The sequence below is a fragment of the Clarias gariepinus genome, chromosome 2 (genome assembly GCF_024256425.1).
Source record: "Clarias gariepinus isolate MV-2021 ecotype Netherlands chromosome 2, CGAR_prim_01v2, whole genome shotgun sequence".
NCBI classification, from domain to species: Eukaryota; Metazoa; Chordata; class Actinopteri; order Siluriformes; family Clariidae; genus Clarias; species Clarias gariepinus.
The window spans coordinates 40,341,985-40,361,175 of record NC_071101.1 but is presented as its reverse complement, the minus strand read 5'-3'; the positions used below and the strand labels follow the sequence as shown (position 1 = coordinate 40,361,175).

General features: G+C 44.2%; 1 protein-coding gene across 1 annotated transcript in view; it reads right to left on the bottom strand.

Moving 5' to 3' along the window:
* The window catches only part of sh3rf1 (SH3 domain containing ring finger 1), a 50,680-nt gene that overhangs the window by 19,558 nt on the left and 11,931 nt on the right, over positions 1-19,191 (bottom strand). Inside the window, exons 3-5 of the mRNA XM_053488305.1 lie at positions 6,684-6,959; positions 6,014-6,109; positions 2,028-2,345 (exon numbers count right to left, since the gene is read on the bottom strand). Of these exons, the coding sequence (XP_053344280.1) occupies positions 2,028-2,345; positions 6,014-6,109; positions 6,684-6,959 (690 nt within the window). The remainder of the gene's footprint in view (positions 1-2,027; positions 2,346-6,013; positions 6,110-6,683; positions 6,960-19,191) is intronic.

The window sequence follows — 19,191 nt, the reverse complement described above, 5'->3', positions numbered from 1 at the left end:
TTGAAAGCTGTCATCTATTTCTGATTTCCGGAGACTCTGGGAGCAGCATAGAGCAGACAGAAGGAACGAAACCGGTGCGGGTAAACACATCTGAACTGGCATTTCATTCCTTCTTTCACTCATGGTCTTTTGAGACAACACAGACATGAACACACCCTTCCGCCTTATAGGGGGATTTGTATCCTGCACAGACATGCGTTTTAAAAATCACGTTCCGTATCCGTGCCGAGTTAGCATCCATGATCCGGGATCCTAACCAGAGAGTTTATTGTTTTGTCTGCTAACGAAAAGTGTGACACTGTAATTAACACTGACCTGCTACTCCCCCTGACTTCAGCAAGAATACTATACTGCATCAAGTACAGGTTAAATAACACAATACAATAAAAAGGAGAATCGGTCTACGTGGAAATTGCTGTAATTTTCAGTCTAGGGAAAAAAAAATAAACAAGAAAGGTTCCTTATTCAAACAAAAAAAAAAAAAAAAATCATGCCTATTTTAAACACCCCGCTGTAGGGAGTCATGAATATTTAAACTCAAAAGTTATGAATATTCATAAGCAGACTCACCAAAAATGTTCTGCTATTCCTGAATGTCTTTAAAATACAGCTGTGGCAACATCAGGAATCTTTACGAGATGAAGTTGACGAGACAAATATGGAACTGTGTGGGTGGGTGCGTTTATAGGACCTGTGGGTAAATTGATCTTACTTCATCCTGACATTCAGCATATCTTATTCCAATTAATTAGCTAATGGCATTTTCAACAACAGGGGAAGCAAACTGGTGTTTCAGATCAGAAAAAAATCACCACTGGCTATGAAGACTTTGCTTTAGGAATGATTTTAAAAAAATGAGTATTTGGCCTATTGCAGGATATTCTGCACTTATTATGGGTTAAGTGTGGGTTTGTTTCAAACATTAGGTTACTGCAAATTGATGTGCCTTTTTACAAATAAATTAACAAAAAAAAATTAACAAATAATTAAAAAGTTAGCCAATGATGATTGGGCCCAAGCACCAGCGCCATCGCCACCTGGGTGCACCAAAAAGACAGTGGGCACATGCATTTAGAGGGGAGATATCAATTCCAATATGACAATTTTAGAATAAGGTGAATTGAACGTTTAGACCTCTGAAAAACCCCGAAGGCAAAAAAATAAATAAAAATCTGATGTCACCCAGGAAATTATTAGCCACCTTTTCGGCATAGGTTTAAAGCATCGTCACGGCTGAACTGTTTGAGATATCAAAAATCCCTTCGCAATTTTGCATCCTCAATGCCATGAGATCGCATTGGCCTGGTTTGGAGGCGAACATGTAAATCCCCTAGGAGGAGTACATCAAATTCCATTAGGTGCGTTTTGCAGGCAACCCAAAATAACTGACTTCCTGTTGACATGCACAGAGAAAGTTTCACACGTATACATGCAAGTGTGTATGAGCTATGCAGCAAAGTCTCGTGTGAAAGCCTTGTGCCACGCCCAGGGCCCAGCTGCTCAGGCATCCCACAGGCAGCAGATTTCAACTTGTGAGCTGATTTTAATGACTTTTTGAGCATGTTAAGTGCTTGGGCCCTGAGGTAACAAAAAAAAGAGATCGCCAATCATCGCTGTCTCTAAGCTCATTTAGAGGGAAGGGGGCACATATAATGTTCATTCAAACTGCTCTATGAGAGCCAAATGAAAAGATAGGGCCGAGTCATGTCTTTCATCCTCACCAGTTGGTCGAGGTCATATGATAGCACAGATCAGGCTTGTGGTTATGAACTGGCAGGTGAAAATGTGGGGGGAAAACCCAAAAATGTTAAAGACTGGGGAAACAGTTAAAGGATGCTTATCCTTACCTTTTTATAAACTATATCTAAGTTTATCTAAATACCTATATCTCAGACACAACATTTATATATATAAATGACTTGTTCTCGTGTTTGTGAAATCCTTCAGAGTGTAATTCTTTGTACTCTTCTTATATGATGATGCAAAAGCGTGCAAGTCATCCACGTCTGTTTTTCCTTTTCACTCACCTGGGAGGGGGCGCTTGAAGACAAACCCCCGCTAAGCTCTCCGATGCGCGCCGCCGCTGTAGGGTTCGAGGAGCTGATCAGCACGGGGCCGCTGATCTCCATGGAGTGGCGCTGTGGCGGCGGGGCCAGGCAAGGCTTATGGGACATGGTCAGTGAGGTGAACGAGTGGCGCTTCTTGCTGTTCTTTTTCTCGCCTGGTGCTTTGTGTGAGCCGTTGGTTTGAGGGCCTGAGGAGCATGAGGAAGAGGAGGACGTGCCCTCGGCGGAGTCGTCTGGCACCTTGTCGAGCTCGATGAGCTGCCGTGCAGCCGAGTTAAACTGGAAAACGAAGAGAAGGCAGATATTCAGAATGTTAGAGAGCAATTTGCGCAATGTGTGAAGCCTATTGTCGGGATAAAGACGTGAGAAGATACAAGGATGACACGATGAGAAGCGGAAGCGAAAGCAGGGGAGTGGGTAGAAAAAGAAAACCAGCCATGTATTACTGTCACTTAGGAGCAGCTCCGCTTAACGAATAGAGTAGTAAAAGTAAAGTAGAAACACTTTCGCTTAGTGGTAACAGGGCTCTGTTCCATTCACATACACACAACACCCAAGCAGCAAACTCTACACCGCTACATAAAAGCAGCCAACCAGATGTGGAACTGGTTGTGCACCAAGTCGAGTTCAGCTGCATATCCTGGAGCACATGCTAATCGAGTCAAGCTTATACATGTAAAGACATTAAAAGGCAATGTTGATGTTAAAGGCGTGTGTGCATTAGCCATAAAACTTTTTCTGCTCAGCAAATACCTATGCATTCTATTATTGTGTGTGTGTGTGTGTAAAGGGTGGAAATCAGCCAAGGCCTATTGATATACGATAGTAGATTAGATATTGGTTATATTCCCAATAGTTTCTGGATGGAAAAAAGTGCATCCTTTTGTTTAACCCTCAAAAACAAAGGGCAAAAAAATATATAAATGTGGGTGTATCCTACAAAAAGACAACAGTGCAAGAACAACAGGAGGAATTTAAGTCTATGCATTATCTTTTCATTCGCCAGACCTGCGTATGACAGGGTTAGAACAGAAATGTCAGAAAGAATGATGATACAAAAGAACTTGGAGGCAGTCCTGAAAGCGAAGGAGAATATTTTTCAGATGAGTTTTTCTCCCCCTCTTTATGCAACACTTCTCCTTTGGTCATTTCTTAAATGTAACATCTGTAAAACATTGTCTTGCTGGGTGCAAATAACTTCTTAGGGTACGCAAACTTTTGCAGCCATGCATCTTTGTTTCTGTAGTGAATTAAACTGCTTTAATTTAATGATCATCATTCTTACGGATTGCATTCATGTACACACTCCAGACAGTCACGTCATCACCCATTAACAGGCACACAGAGGAACACAGAAACAGCACGAGTGCCAGAAACAGCTATGCGCCCCCTACACCCCCCTTCTGTCACTCTCTTTCATACAGCCGTGTTCGTGTCTTTTCTGATGTCAGCCGAGTCTGATATTACACGCACAAAAGCGCTCGCTTGTTTTTGGAAACAAGCCGGCACAATGAAAATAGCTATGGCTTTTGTGATCCTTGTCCCTCCGCCCCCTGTTTCCCCTACTTTTATTTCTCTATTTGCATGCGAGTGTCACTGCTGAAGATCTGTGCGCGCGACAGGAGCTATTTTGGATTGTTCTGAAGTTTATTTTAGGGCCCAGGTTAATGACGGAGAGACACATGCTAGACAGCATGAAGATGTGAGTTTTGGGAGAAGAGTGTAACCATTCTGTTATTAAAAGAGTGAGCGAATGGTTCAGTATGTGAAAGAGTGCTCAGCTGTCTGATGGACTACTTGACCTATTGATTTTCTACCTAAAAGACTGGTTTACTGCCTGAAATAATGAGTGCATGAGTAACTGACTGCAAGATTGATTGAGTGAGTGAGCTAGTGAGCCAGCAAGTGCCATAGTGAGTGAGTGAGTGAGTGAGTGAGTGACTGGTGACTGTCTGTGAGTAAGTAAGTGACTGACTAATTTTATGACAGTGAATTCCCAGACTCACGGACAGTCGGGCCAGCCAGTCGCCCGCTCACTCACAGGAGGTCGGGCCAGCCAGTCGCCCGCTCACTCACAGACAGTCGGGCCAGCCAGTCGCCCGCTCACTCACAGACAGTCGGGCCAGCCAGTCGCCCGCTCACTCACAGACAGTCGGGCCAGCCAGTCGCCCGCTCACTCACAGACAGTCGGGCCAGCCAGTCGCCCGCTCACTCACAGACAGTCGGGCCAGCCAGTCGCCCGCTCACTCACAGACAGTCGGGCCAGCCAGTCGCCCGCTCACTCACAGACAGTCGGGCCAGCCAGTCGCCCGCTCACTCACAGACAGTCGGGCCAGCCAGTCGCCCGCTCACTCACAGACAGTCAGTCAGTCACGCACTAACAGTCACTCACAGACAGTCGGGCCAGCCAGTCACCTGCTCACTCACAGACAGTCAGCTAGTCGCCCCCTCTCAGTCGCCCGCTTAATCACAGACAGTCAGTCAGTCAGTCGCCTGCTTAATCACAGACAGTCGGGCCAGTCAGTCAGTCAGTCAGGCAGTCGCCCCCTCTCAGTCGCAGACAGTCAGCTGGTCGCCCCCTCTCAGTCGCCCGCGTAATCACAGACAGTCAGTCAGTCACGCTCTAACAGTCACTCACAGAGAGCAACTGACTTAACAAGAGATTGAGTGACTGTCCAAATGAGTGACCACCTGCCTGGATCAAAGAATGACTACCGAAGTAAGTAACTAACTGTCTATATTCCTAAGAGAGCGAGGGAGTGAAGACTGCTCAAGAAACTGACTGACCCTCTGAGTGAGTGAATGAGTGAGAACCCGAGTAACTGACAGATTGGCTGACTAACTGAGTGATCTAACTGAGCATGATAATTTTAGCACAATGGTGGAAGAACAACTGGTGTGATGTGTGTATCAGAAGATCGAGTAATGATCTTGTAAGGGTATGAGCATGACATTTTTAGAGCGAGCAGTGACAGAAGTACTGAGGACTGTTTAGAAACTTTATATATCAATAGAGTGGTGAGGATGTGAGCGTGTGATGAGCAGAGTGATGACACGAAATGAGTGTCTGTGCACGTGAGGATCTGTGAGGTCACGCCTCAGCTCACACAACAGGCTCACCAGCTGTTCCATTCAAGCCCATGGGGCTACTTCGCATCAGTCATTAGCAAAGTGACTGGTGTTTTGCAACGGAAGGTTGTCACGCATCTCTATTCAGAAGGCCGGTTTTAGAGCTCTGCCATTCAGGGGGCTTCACTGACATCATGGACTGTTAAAAAAAAAAAAAAAAAAAAAAGAGCTGAATAATTGGCCATGCTGGCAGTTATTGAAGCTGATGATGGAAATGTCTTTCTGAATGCTTGGGGCTTTCAAAGAGACTGTCTATACAGTCACAGATGTGTCTACTGAAATCGCAAATGAAAGATGATTATAGTAGCATGTCCAAGAAACATGTGCTCGATGTTCTTTTTTTATTATAAAGCCACCTGATTTTCTCTTAAATTTAGTCAATAGAAAAATCACACTAGTTTCCAACCATCAGCTAAATTGATGAATGTAAGCACGCACTTCCATCGCTTTTTGCCCAAAGGGGAGGGAAAAGTGACGCCTTGCATAACACCCAAGGTTACAGAGACCCAAGATGCCAGATGGCCAACGTTTCCACCCGAAAAACAGAGCCAGTTATTCCCTTCGGTACTCGTGGTCATGGTCAGCTCTGGGATTGTTATGAAATACCTCTTCCAATGTTCCAGTGTTAGGTCACTGTTAAGGGGCAGGGGGGTTTGCTCGAGCCATTTCCTGCTGTCGCTTGACTTAAAAGTTATTTTTAAGATACTAACAGGAACCAAACAGTACAGAAACCGTTTAAATACAGAACTGAACAGTTTTGTAAAACTTGGCAATGCTTTCTTAACTGGAACAATGGAACCCATCAGCATGTGGCTTACCTCTACATAGGATATGGGGAAGATGCCGATCTTATCTCCCAGCATTCCCTCAGCCCAGTTTTGATCCACACGTCGAATTACTGTCAGAATGTCATCCTGAAAAGCAGGGAAATTACACCAGAAGGATAATTAGTTTAAAATTATGATAATTATTAATGAAGATGAAAATTTTGTTTTTTTTTTTTCCCGCGATTTTCTCCCTAATTTCGTCGTGTACAATTCCTCCCTGTCACTAGGGGGCTCCACATTAAGACTACTTCTACCACTCAGTCGGGAGGGCCGAAGACCATCATGTGTTTCCTCTAAACTACGTGAAGCCAACCACATCTTTTCGAACTGCTCGTTCACGCACCGTTGGGCGGTGTAACACACTCGGAGGACAGAGCTATCCGCTTCTTCCATGTTCGTGAGCTCACAGATGCCCCTGATTGGCTGTAGAGTCGTGATTAATGTGAGTGCACCAAGTCTCTCTCATCCCTCCCCTCTGAGAGAGCTCGGCCAATCAGCTCTCTCTAGACCTCCAGCTGCGAGAGTTTACAGCATCACCTGGGAATCGAACCAGCGATCTCCGGATGATAGGGCGAGCACTTTACCGCTGCGCCACTCGGAGGCCAAAATAATAATTCTTTGCATAAACCTGTTAAAGTACAATGTCACACAAGTTCCTCACCTTTGAGAAGGGAAGGCAGTCCTTGTCAGCCTCCTTGTCCTTCAGCTCGAAATCGTACAGGGCCTTGCACTGAGGTGGTGGCTGTGGGAGTGGCTTGATCACCTGAACGAAGCTGGCCGGGAAGAAGCCGTGCACTCCGCCCACTTCGCCATGATACCAGTTCTCGTCCACCTGCCGGCGCAGGATGATGATGTCACCCTTGCCGAACTTGAGGTCACCGGGTTCCTTGCCGTCGTAGTTGTACAAGGCCTTGGCGCACGGGAGCTGGGGTACGCCCTGCAACGAGATGAAGACTTGCTTTAGTACCATTTAAACAAAGGCGTGCTTATCCTTAAAATAAGGGAAAAACAGTGAGAAAGTGTAGAAGAGCATGCGTATGAGGGGTCTGTGTAAAATACCCATGGTGTCCATACTCCTATTATACACTCTTTACTGAAGGTTTTTTAACTGCTAACAAAGAGCCATTAACTGCAATCTACACAGCCAATGACTCTCTGGAATCAAGCAAAAAGCAGTGGGATAAATCTCTGCCTTGCTCCAAAAGACACACACACACACTTAATGCCAGCACTGATTTGTCTGACTGACTGCTTGCATTGCCTTGCATTTCAGCCCCATCTGTGTTGCTTCACTCACTGACAAGCCTGTTGTCCAGCAGTCCCAGAATGCTCCGGGGTTCGCCCAAGGATCCACAATACTGCGGGCCGAGACCCATTTATCAGTGTGTGAAGAGCTTTGTGGTGCTGGCCCAGTCGTCTGGAACCAGTCAAAGCTCCATTCAGTAGTGACAATGATCCACAGGCAGGGGGAAGGGAGCTCGAGTGCTTCCCCCACCACAAACTTCCTCCTCTCTGCTTCAAACACAGAGAGAATCCTAAACATCTCAGCACACACTCTCCGTGCTTGAGAGAGAGAAAGAGAGAGGGTTTGCATAGAGAAGGTTGGCACGACTGTACTGTTTACGACTAATGACCCACAGACATGGACGTACACACTAGAGGATTAGCACACCCTCGCTGCCATTTACGTGCCACAAAAAGGGGAGAAAACGCCAAGCATGCATACATTCATTTACTCAAACGTTCTGCAAATTTTAAACAGATTTCGCTAAAAGTTGGCAAACGGAAAACGTGAATTATGTTTCATGATCATCCGTGCGGTCCCAGATCACACTAGAGACAGAGAAGCAGATGAAGTGTCAGGGCTGAGAGCAACACTGTGCCAATCATTACCATTTTGTCTTCTGTCCATCAAACCAGAAGGGGGGAAAAAATGGTTCTTACCAGCCTATTTATTTCCAAATCCCAAAAGCTATACATAACTGTATATGTGTATATATATATAAAACTGGTATATATGTATACATGACACCATGGTGTATTAATAACTAATCAATTAATTATACAATTGAGTTAAATTACATAAGTAGAATTTTGACAATGTAGAATCAAGAAGATATTAAGTATAGTGTGTCTAGACATACTAAACTTACATATCTGGAAAATATGCATATACATCCAGGATATAGCAAGCATCCATCAGATACAAACATCCCTCTGTCTGCTCATAAGTCAAAGCATCACTAGTCAATCATGAGCATCCCTCAGCTCATGTATGAGGAAGATGGCAGACGGCACTTTGCTCAAAGTCTATTATGAAGCCCTGTGATGCAGCATGTTTGATAGGAAGAAGTTGAAAACATCCAAAAGTAAACACTACAGGGGCGTTCAAGTCAAACCAGGACTTCCTTCAAACACATTACGGTGATTACGGAGACACATTTCCACATGTTCGGACTGTTAAAGGAGTTCCTGGGAGGCCAGTGTTTCAGACATGATGAAGCAAGCAGTCTGATCATGGCTTCGGTGTACTAAGAAAACTTTCTACCTAGATGGTATCCATGCACTAGTGAAACGCTGGGATAAGTGCATAAGTGTAGCAGGGGATTATATAGAGATAGAAAGTGAGTTGGGACTCATAACTGTGTTCTGTTATTCTGCACAAGCTAAAGGACCGGTGTGACTTGAACATCCCTCAAATATATATTCCACTAAACAGTATTGTTAAACATGAAAACTACAGAAACAAGCACTTGATCATAATTGCTATGGCAACTTTTCAACATTTGCTTAGAAACAAGTTGTTGAAAAATCCTTTGATGGATAGACAGTGAATTAGACTTGAATGCAAAAACAACCCTGGAAAAAAAAAAAAAAAAAGCACAAGATCTCGTTGGATCAAGATAAAAAATTAATCAGATATCCACCTAAGATCCAATTTTGTGCAAGCAGTGTTTTTTTTTCCGTTCTTTTATTGGGGGGAATTTTCAGCCAGAGTGGTACAAGGACTTTGATAACAAACCCAAAGCTCACGGTCCAATGCCCATGTTTAATCCCTCTGTGCTTCTCGTTTTCTTTTCCCCCCTCAATGTTCCTCGCCTTTCTTCCTTCCCCTCCATGGGCCTCTTACAGAACCAGCTGTCAGCACATTTACAGACAGAGCCACTTCTGCCAGGAAGAAGGAAGACGGGAAACCATCTAATGAAAGAATGAAGCTGGGGTGGTCTCTCTCTCTCTCTCGTGCACATGTTTTTTTGTTTTTTTTTTGCATTTTTTTATTTTTTTTGGTTTGAGTGTCAGGTGCACCGTCGTACAGGAACTGGAGGAACATAAAAGGATTGCCTTTCCGAGTAATAACCTTGTGTGTGTTTGAGCGCACGTCAGAAATAATCCCACTTGTGTTTCCAATCATGACATACCGCATGAGCTCAAGGTGCGTTCTATCGACTCTGGTTCTGAACTAAAACACTACATCTCACTGACCCGTACTCAGTCTTTCACCCATAGTGAACGTGGTGTGTTATTCTAAGCATATCCTGTGATGAATCATGTTTTTTTTTTAATGAATAAAAAGGTGCATTACTCCATCTTCTTGCCTAAAAAAAACACAAACGGTCCTGCCTGAGCTCAGGCTTTCTCGGCCTGTTTTCTGTCTTTCAGCACCTGTTGAGGTCTGGGTTATGGTTGTAAAACATAAAAAAGGAGGGAGCAGATAAGGTGCTCAAAAGTGGCATAACTTTCTGTCTTATTAAACCAACATTAGTCCTGAGTTTAAGTGGTCATTTTCTAGGAAAAGCACTGCTGAGACATAATCGACTTCAGATCAGATCCTAATCAGACTGCACTTCATTGTTGAGTATTTTCCGAAAACTGCACATTTTTCAATCCTCGCCCTTTTTCTTTTTTTCACCAATTTAGTCATATCCACTACTATTAGATGACTACTAATAGCGGCAAAGGCGAAGACAACCACGTGTTTTCATTTCGAACCATTGGGAGCGGCGTAACACACTGAGAAAAGACAGCGCTGCTATCCGTCCCTTCCGCTTGCAAGAGCTCATAGACGTCTGTGATTGGCTGTAGAGCCATGATTGACTTAAGAGCGCCATGTGCCTTCCATCCCTCCCCTCTGAGAGAGCTCATGGAATCGGCTCTTTCTAGTCTCCCAGCTGCGGTAGGCTACAGCATCACCAATAATACGAACATGGAATCCCTAGTTGATAAGGCGATCAAACCGACCACTGCACAACTCGATCTCAATCTTCGATAAATAAAACCACGTATACGCCTTCAGACGTTCTTCTTTCGTCACGTTGCGTGTTCTGTCGCAGTCCTGAGAGACTCTTGTGCCATTTTGCGGGCACCTCGGCCTCACAGGGTGCCAGGTAATCCGTCAGATAGAATCTGTGGTAGCGTCAAACGTAATTAGTGCTTGCAGAGATGCGACAAGGAACACGGCTCCTCCCCAAGCGTCAACCTGATGTCGACAGGATGATGAGTAGATGAGAGAGCAGGTTAGGGTTAGAAACTGAAGAATCTTAAATCCTAAAGAGACCCGTAAGCTCGTTTCCAATTTTCTATTTCTGTTCGGAAAATAAACTCTGCAGATTAACTAACAATGTTTAGACAGTTGATTTGTTGCAACTTGTATAACAGTACATCTATTACAGATGTTCCTTCTGCACATACACTTCCGCCTGGTCTGAGCTGATGATAGTTATCATATGTTATTCCAAATATAGAGCGCAAAGCGTTTATTCCAGAGGCAACGCGGAGGAAGTTGAAATCTCTCCTGTGACATGTTTGGGGATAATGATATGTTGTCCAGACCGACGCCTGGAACTCATTACAATCACAGGAACGGCTTCCAACACGGTGCACTTTCAGGTATATAATCTCTAGCTTTCGCAACCAGAGTGCAGCTGAGCACATTCTGGACGCGTTGCGTCACCAGCCTCGTTGTTGGACTTATCTTAACCCTTGCTTTGATTTGTTGCTCCAGGCTTGAACATTTTTACTCCGTCCAGTAAATTAATTTCAAGCTTTTTTGGCGGTTAAAAAAAAACCTTCTCTACAGGATGCATGCATGCGACCGTTAATAGTTGGTGTGTAGGGTACAGATACAGATATACGTTTTTAAGCGTTTTTAAATCTTTTCGTCAGATCAGATAGTGTTCTAAAGTATAATTAAAGCATTCCATAAGCATTCCATAAGTGTCAAAAGGTTTTATTGACAATTACACCAACTTTAAGGAGAGTGTCAGTATTTGCAGTGTTGATCCTTCTTTTCCAAGACCCCTGCTATTCACTCAGGCATGCTGTCAATCAACTTCTGGGCCACATCCTGACTGGTGGCAGCCTACTCTTGCATCATTAATACTTGCCATTTTCTTAATCCTGTAAAATATAGATTACACAATATCTCTGTGTAATGTTCTGTCTATGGAAAATGGTTACAATAGCAACGGCTCGCTTGTTTTTGCGGCTAGTTAGTCTGCATTAATGCATTTAAATCGCTGATCATCCAAGGCCAAAAAAAAAAAAAAAAGGGGGTCACAATTTCAGACAGGTCAAATTATTGCTCTGCATCAAACAAAGAAACAACTAAAGAGAAGAAATGACTGAAACTGGATTAAAAAACCCCCAAAGCCTGGAAGTAAAGGATCTCAGCCATCACCACCTTTATGAGAAAAAAAAAAACAGTTAAACACTTTGGTGAAGTTGTAATCAGAGATGAGAACCCTCAGGATTGGGACTAAAAAGCTGTGTCCATGAAAAAAAGAAGGCTTCAAATCCTGGAGAGCATAAAGATTGGACTGTAGAGCGAAAGATCTGATGAGTCCAGACTGAGTCTATTCCAGAGTGATGGGTAAGAAGGGAAGAACATAAAGCGATGCACCCATCATGCATAGTGTCCACTGTACAAGCCTCTGGAAGCAGGGTTATGATCTGGGGTTACTTCAGTTGGTCAGGTCTAGACTCACCAACGTCATGTGGCAAAAAAAAGAAAGGAAAAAAAAGTCACATGTATTTATGATGGCATTGGGATATTTCAGAACTCAAATTGTGAACGAGTGGTTTTGGGACTATGAGGAATGATTTTCACTCATGAACTGGACACCACATTGTGTGCTGTAATCAAAATGTAGGGGAAGGTACTACCTTCTTTTTATTGGCTATACAATACAGTGTATAGTGTTTTTCAGGCATCACTTTTGTGACAGAGACTTGGAAAGTTACTTTCTTGAAAAAAAAAAAAAAAGGGATATCGTTCTGTAGTTTAATCTGTCTGACGAAGTTGGCTTGCTAATTAGCAGGCATTGGTGATCTGTGCACTTCCGTAGAACTAACTTGACTGTTCCACTGCCACTAGCAATTACGCCTCAATGAAGTATACCGTGACAATTATTTAATGTAAATCTCTGTACACAGTAGCTAATGGCTATTAAAAGCTGAGGTGAATGTTTTGTTTTGTCTGCGGGGGGTTGGTGTGTGGTGGTGAGGGGGAGGGGGATGTTTCCACAGGCAGTAAAGAGTAGCAGTGTTTTCACAGGCAACTCTTTGTTCTAAATCTCCGCAGTCTATCAGCGTTTATTAGGTGCTGTTATTGAGGGTGTGGGGAGGAAACTAGACAGCGGATTGCCTTAATCCCCCACCCTTTCAGCCCTCAAGGGTTTCCAGTCAGAGATTAGCACTGTGCGTGCACATACACACACCGGCAAGTGGCTCAGGAGGCAATTCTCCCAAGCACATTTTGTGTTTTGTTTACTGATCCCTGCTCCAAATCGGGGGGTTGACTGCTCATGACACAGCATTGCGGTGCGCAGGCGGTCCGGTGCCGCCATGTTGTTCTGATTACAATCCCATTAGCTGAAATGGGCTCCTTATGACCTTGTTTGCAGCTAGTGGGGAGCACAGCCGGCCCATATCTCACACCTCGCTCCCATCTGGTCCTGCGTCGCCTCCTCCCACCTAGCCACCTTTCCCCAGGAGCAATTAGTCCGAAGCGAGCGCCTCTACACATACGCTGCCTCGCTTTATCGCCTCTTTAAGCACCCTCGTGAGAATCCGTCGACTAACTGGCTTGAAATATAGTCTGAAATTAAACGGTCCGGCCGTAAAGCCGAGTCCTCACCCATGCAGCAGGTCACAAAGTAGGTGGCGGAGACAGAACAGTTCAGGTAGAAGCAGATACTATTTCAGCTTAACACTGCACTTCCTGGACTTTCAGCTTGTTTGTTCAAGCAGAACTTGAACCTTTCCCCACCTGGTGTTCATGCCTTTCCACTTTTTTGTAACGGTTACAATCCACGTGTTGGGTCTCTTAAGATCATATTATTATTACTACTTCAGGTAACAAAAATGTATTATAATTAATTAAAATGATCAGGCAGGATAAAACAATGCTACAGAAAAACAATTAACGACTAGTTAAAGTAAATGTTTAGTATTAGTGTCAAGAAACACTATAATCCTTTTCCATTACAGGATTTCGCCAACAAATTTACGGTTTATCGATTAAGAAAGACATAAAAACTTTTTATCCATTTAGTAGCTTAGTGGTTAGCACTGTCACCTTGCACCTCCAAGATGTGGGTTCGATTCCCGCTTCGGGTCTCTGTGTGCATGGAGTTTGCATGTGCTTGGTGGGTTTTCTCCATTCTTCCCACAATCCAAGGATATGCAGGTTAGGCTTACTGGTGTTCCCAAATTGTCCATAGTGTGTTAACGCACATGTGAATGTTGACTGGAGGTCAATAATACATAAATACCCTGGTAAATCACCCATTGGCCTCCACGGTTCCTAGTTGGCCTACAAAGGTTCCTAGATGGACGGATGGTTCCATTTATTGTTTGTTTTTTACTGGAAATCTGAGAAGTGCTGACACTGGAGACTCCTTCCATAAAAGTTAAACAAACATATACTTAAAGAACGGTTCACTAAATAAGTGCCAGTGTCAGAGTCAGAAAGTGAGCAGAACCAAATACAACAAGGAAGGAGAGTAGGAGGAGTAAAATAGGAACACACTCACACACTCACGACCAGCTGTCTGGACAACAGATGTGGGTCTGGATCAGGATCACACACCAACCTGATCCTTCCAGTTCACTTGACTTCAACCTCTCCTTTGCCTCATACCTCCACCCTCTACACACAGTTCTAGTCAACTTCTATAAAGCAAAATCAGGCCTGGATGATGTTAGCCAACACACACACACACACAACTATGGTATTTATTAATCCAGCACACGCCCCTTGCACAATCCTCATTACAGCACACCTGCTCCACAGTCATCGGCCACTGACCTCTATAAATTCTGTTCTCTCCATGTGCTCAGCCTTCGCGCATTAAACCGTAATTTGGGGACTCGTGGGAATCGCAGCCATTTAGCCTGATCGAGACAAGCTGCCTGGCAGCGGCCTGCAGGGGCTCGTGGGAGCCGGAGTCCTTGCGTGTGATCAAAGCTGCCCAGGCCTGAAAGTGTGGACAGATGAGCCATGAGGCGGCCATGTGTACATAGAGACCGAGAAAACCTGGGGATGAGACTGGAGTTCGCTTTCTTGAAGGCGAGGCCGGCGTGTCTCGGAGCTTCACCGAGCCAAACCGTGACCATGTGGAGGTGTGAAGGCATTTGGTACGCTATACATTAGTCATCAAAAAGAGTGTTTTAGCAAGGAGGGAGTTTCAAGTTTATGGGAGAATTACCGAATGGTACAAGAGAGCATGTGGTATTCATAAAACCGACTCTGAAGAGTGTGTGTGTGGTTTGTTGAGCTGAGAACATAGCAAAAAAAAAAAAGGAAAGTGTGCATCCAGCCTTATAAATGTAGAGTTAATGCGGCTCATTAGTTCTCAAGACCCGGTGTGTGTGTGTGTGTGTGGGATGTTGCATACTTTTTTTTTTTGGTGCAAAACTTTTCAAAAAAGTAAAAAATGTGAGTGAGAGTACACCTTCATGGCTGGGTTTTGGTCAGCAGTTTATATCTTTTCTTGTGTGTGTGTGTGTGTGTGTGTCTTTTTCACCGTCTCTCCCTCTCTTTTCCTATGCATCTCTCTTTATTTTCTGCTCGTCTCTCTCTATGTGCATCCTCCTCCATGTCTTGTTCCCTTGTTACCCCTTCTTTGACAGATCTCCTTTTCTCTCTTTTCCTCTCCCTTCATGTCCCTCTTTCCCAACAGACAGCAGATCTCCGCCCCAGAAGACATCAAGACAGCGCTATAAAGCTGTACGATGTAAAAGTTTCTTCGTCCTCTTGCTCCTTAGAAACTCGTGACTCAGCAGCAGCTGCATCTGCAACAAGCTCTAATTTCGTTTCCACTCCTCGGCTTCTCCCATCTCCGCTTCTAAACACCTCTTTATCCATCCCCTCCGTATGAGGATCAGGTGCTCAACAACGCTTCACTCCTTCTATCCGGCTTTTTAAACTTTCTATCCATCAATTTCTGCTCGGAGAAAAAGAGATCAGTGGGATCAGGATGACATCATGGTCAAAATATTACAAACTTCATCCACACTGGGAAAAAAAAAAAATGAAAAAAAAAAAAGAATGATTAGGGAATCAAAAAGAGTCATGTCGCATGGCCGAGCCGAGTCAAATGAGCCGACTCAGTTCTACCTTTTTGGCTTTTTACGCTGGATGCGCTTCCTGGCGAAACGCTCCCGTTTTATCCAGGCTTGGGACTGGCACTGCATCCGCTGGCTGGGGTTTAGGGCATTGGGTGGGAATCAAACTCAGGCTTTCCGTGCGGTAGGAAAAAAACCTACCACTGAGCCACATATGCATCTTCTATTAATATTAAAGTGTTAAAATATAAGAACTATTTTTTTAGATTTTTTTAACTCCCTTTATTAAGAGCAGCAGTGCATTCTGGGTCTGGTGTGTACTCGGTGACCAGCTGGAGAGTTGAAGTCTTGACGGTTAGGTGTGAGATTTCACTCAGTCGCATTACATCAGTTGCATCAGCTGGGAAACATATTCATGTGCACTCTGAGACACGCAGGCGGTCTTCCTCGTGTCCGCTCTGGAGTCGTGTCTCTCCTCTAGTCAAGAGTCAAGACCACCGTCGTACCCAAGCAGCATTTAATCCCAGGTTGGTCTAGAAATAGCAGGAGCCATGCGCACAGGTTCAAGACTGACATCAGCATGAACCAGTCTAGATTCATCACTGAGCTACACAATGAGTTATTTTGTTTTTGAGCTTTATATAGGGGCCATGCAAAGGTGTTATGCAGATTGGAGAATCCTGGTGGCGACATCTCGAAAGGACCAGCTGAAAGATTAACTCCAATATTAATTGAATAATGGCTCAATTATATCAAATAATCTATCTGAGTTTGGAAGGAGTCTCCAGTTTTAGTGCTTTTTAAAAGTCAAAGAACTACTCAAATTCATGATGGTTCAGGACTGGGGGCTTGGCGGTTCATCAGCGGGTCTCACTTAGGGTGCTTCCACATCTTAGTTCATTTGCTCCGGTCTGTCACTTGAGTTTACAAACTTAAAGCATTTTCCCCTACATGGGAACGATACATTCAGGATGGAGGTTAACCTACCATCCATCCATCTAGGAACCTCTTTAGTCCAACCAGTGAACATCATTGTATTTATCCCCATTTTGGGACCATGGTAGGACCTCTGGTCAACATTCACACATTATGGGCAATTTGGGAACGCCAATTAGCCTAACCCTAATCTGCCGTGGGAGGAAAGCGGAGGGGCCAGGACCCTGGAGGTGCAAGGCCACAGTGTTACCCACTATGCCATCAGGTTAACCTATGCTCACCTTGGTACATCGCATTGCTTGTATTTCCCACTGTAGGCAAAACATACAGTTTGAAAGTGAAGCAGCTGGAAAACAACTGTGTTAATCCACCGAAGTGGCCAAAAGTTCATACCAAGGCAAAACAGGGGTTAGCGGGCATTAACCCAACTGAACCATGTATATCGGTCCTGGTTTGCTTTGGAATGCTTTCTCTCCAGGAAGACTACACTTTATTGCTGGTCTCAGGACAGTTGTTTTCGGTCTGCACCATTAGTGGGGGTGTACGAGAAGAGATGACTGACTAGCTAGACTCTGGTTTCTGTGCTCTAGTTCGTTTCTGTTGGTATCTTTAGACTTGATATAAAGATGTTTTCCAAACGAACGCCAGAGAATTTCTGTAAGAACATCTGCCAAATGCTATAAATGCAAATGAGAACACCATGTGTGACCAAGATGATTCACTGTGGAGTCTTAACTGCTCTATTTACCCTTTAATTTCAAATTTAAAAGACACAGAATATGATGTCTCAATTTTTAGTACAGCAACATACACTCTCACCCACTCACTCATCATCTATACCACTTAAACCTGTACGCAGGGGGGCCGGGAGGCTATCCCAGAAGACTTGGGGCATGAGAAGGGGTACACCCTCGACAGAGTGCCAATCCATCACAGTGCACAAACACACACACACTAACACGCTCTTTCACACACTAAGGGCAATTAATTAGGGGAACGCCAATTAGCCTTAGCAAGTTCCATGCACACAGACTCAAGGCGGGAATCGATCGAACCCCGGAGGTGCAAGACGACAGTGCTAGCAACATACACACTTACGTATGGGTCTTAACTGAAACTTTTATCAGATCACGAAGCTAGATGTGTTCTCGAACGCTGCATATGTTAACATGTTGCTTCCAAAAATATGAAGAAAAAAAATCTAATTATTATTATAAGGCATATCAATATAAATAAGAAATAAAATCAAATAGATTACCCAGACAGGATAATAGCATATCTGGCATAGTGTATACATCCGATATTTACCGCCAAGCTGGGACTCTAGAGCAGTGCAACAGGAGGATTCAGTTCTCATCCTTATGATACTTGAACTTGGAGGCCGACGGCACCGATGAACTCACGTCTAAACAGGGGTCTACTTCCGTTCTCAGGTACGGCTGACTTCGATGGTATAGAACGCTGTAGTGTGTACTGGGATCAGGGGTAGCTCAGAAATTAAGGCATTGGACTACGGATCAAAAGGTCCCAGGTTCGAACTCCATGACCACCAAGTTACCACTTGAGTAAGTCCCTTAACCCCTGAATGTATAATGAGATAAAAATGGAAGTCTCTCTGGATACAGACGTCTCTTCAAGTGGACTAGGGGACGGTTCCCGAGAGAGGATCGCGAGTGTTCTGTGTTCAGTCACTGATCAAAATGAACCAGACAAAAACTCTCACAGCACTGAGAGACTGCCGAGCTGATTTGAATACACAATTATTAATAGCAATGCGTTAGGGGTAATAACTAACGAAACACAAATAAATAAAAAAAAAATTCAACAATTAGTACTGAGTACTAAAATTAGCTTCGGCGTCAGTGTTCAGCAGCGATAGCGCCCAGGACAACCACTTTTAAGGTTTCTACGGGAACAGGTATTCAGGAGCGGCGTTGTTATGGGGTGGAGAATTATGTGTTGTGTGTTTGGATGCAGGGTGGAGACTGGTGATGACAGTCTAATGAGGTTAAAGAGGTTAGCTGGACAGGCTTTATCAGAAAGCACACACGCTTATTGTTTTGAAACGGTTATCTCTCGGCGTGGATCGATTAGACGCTGTGTTTGTGTGCATATGCCACCATGATCCGTCACGGAGAAGTCCGCTGAAAAGAACAGATCAAGAGCTAGTGGCCCCTCAAACACACACACACACACACACACACACAGCTGATTAGCGATGTTTCAGTGCTGACTGCTGAAGTCCTGGGCCACACACAGCGCTGAATCGGAGATTGTTCAAAACACTACAGTTATACAGTATAATAATGCTTAGTCACGAAAGAGGGAGGAGGAGAGAGAAAGAGAGAGAGAGAGAGAGAGAGAAACAAGTGAACTGATTTCAAAGAGAACAACAAAGGGAGAGAACGCAAAACAGATAGAGATATGGAGAGATAGAGCTGACGGGGGGCTGGAAGAAATTAATTGGATTCAAAGAGACAGAGAGAAAGAGAGAGAGAGAGAGAGAGAGAGAGAGAGAGAGAGAGAGAGGGGAAGGTAAAAACAGAAAAAAAACAATGAACTTCAGGAGAGAAAAAGAACGAGAGAAAAGCAGAGGGAGAAAACAGAAAAAGATGAGAGAAGGAGACGGAGAGAGACAGAGAGAGAAGGAAAAGGACAGGGAGAGC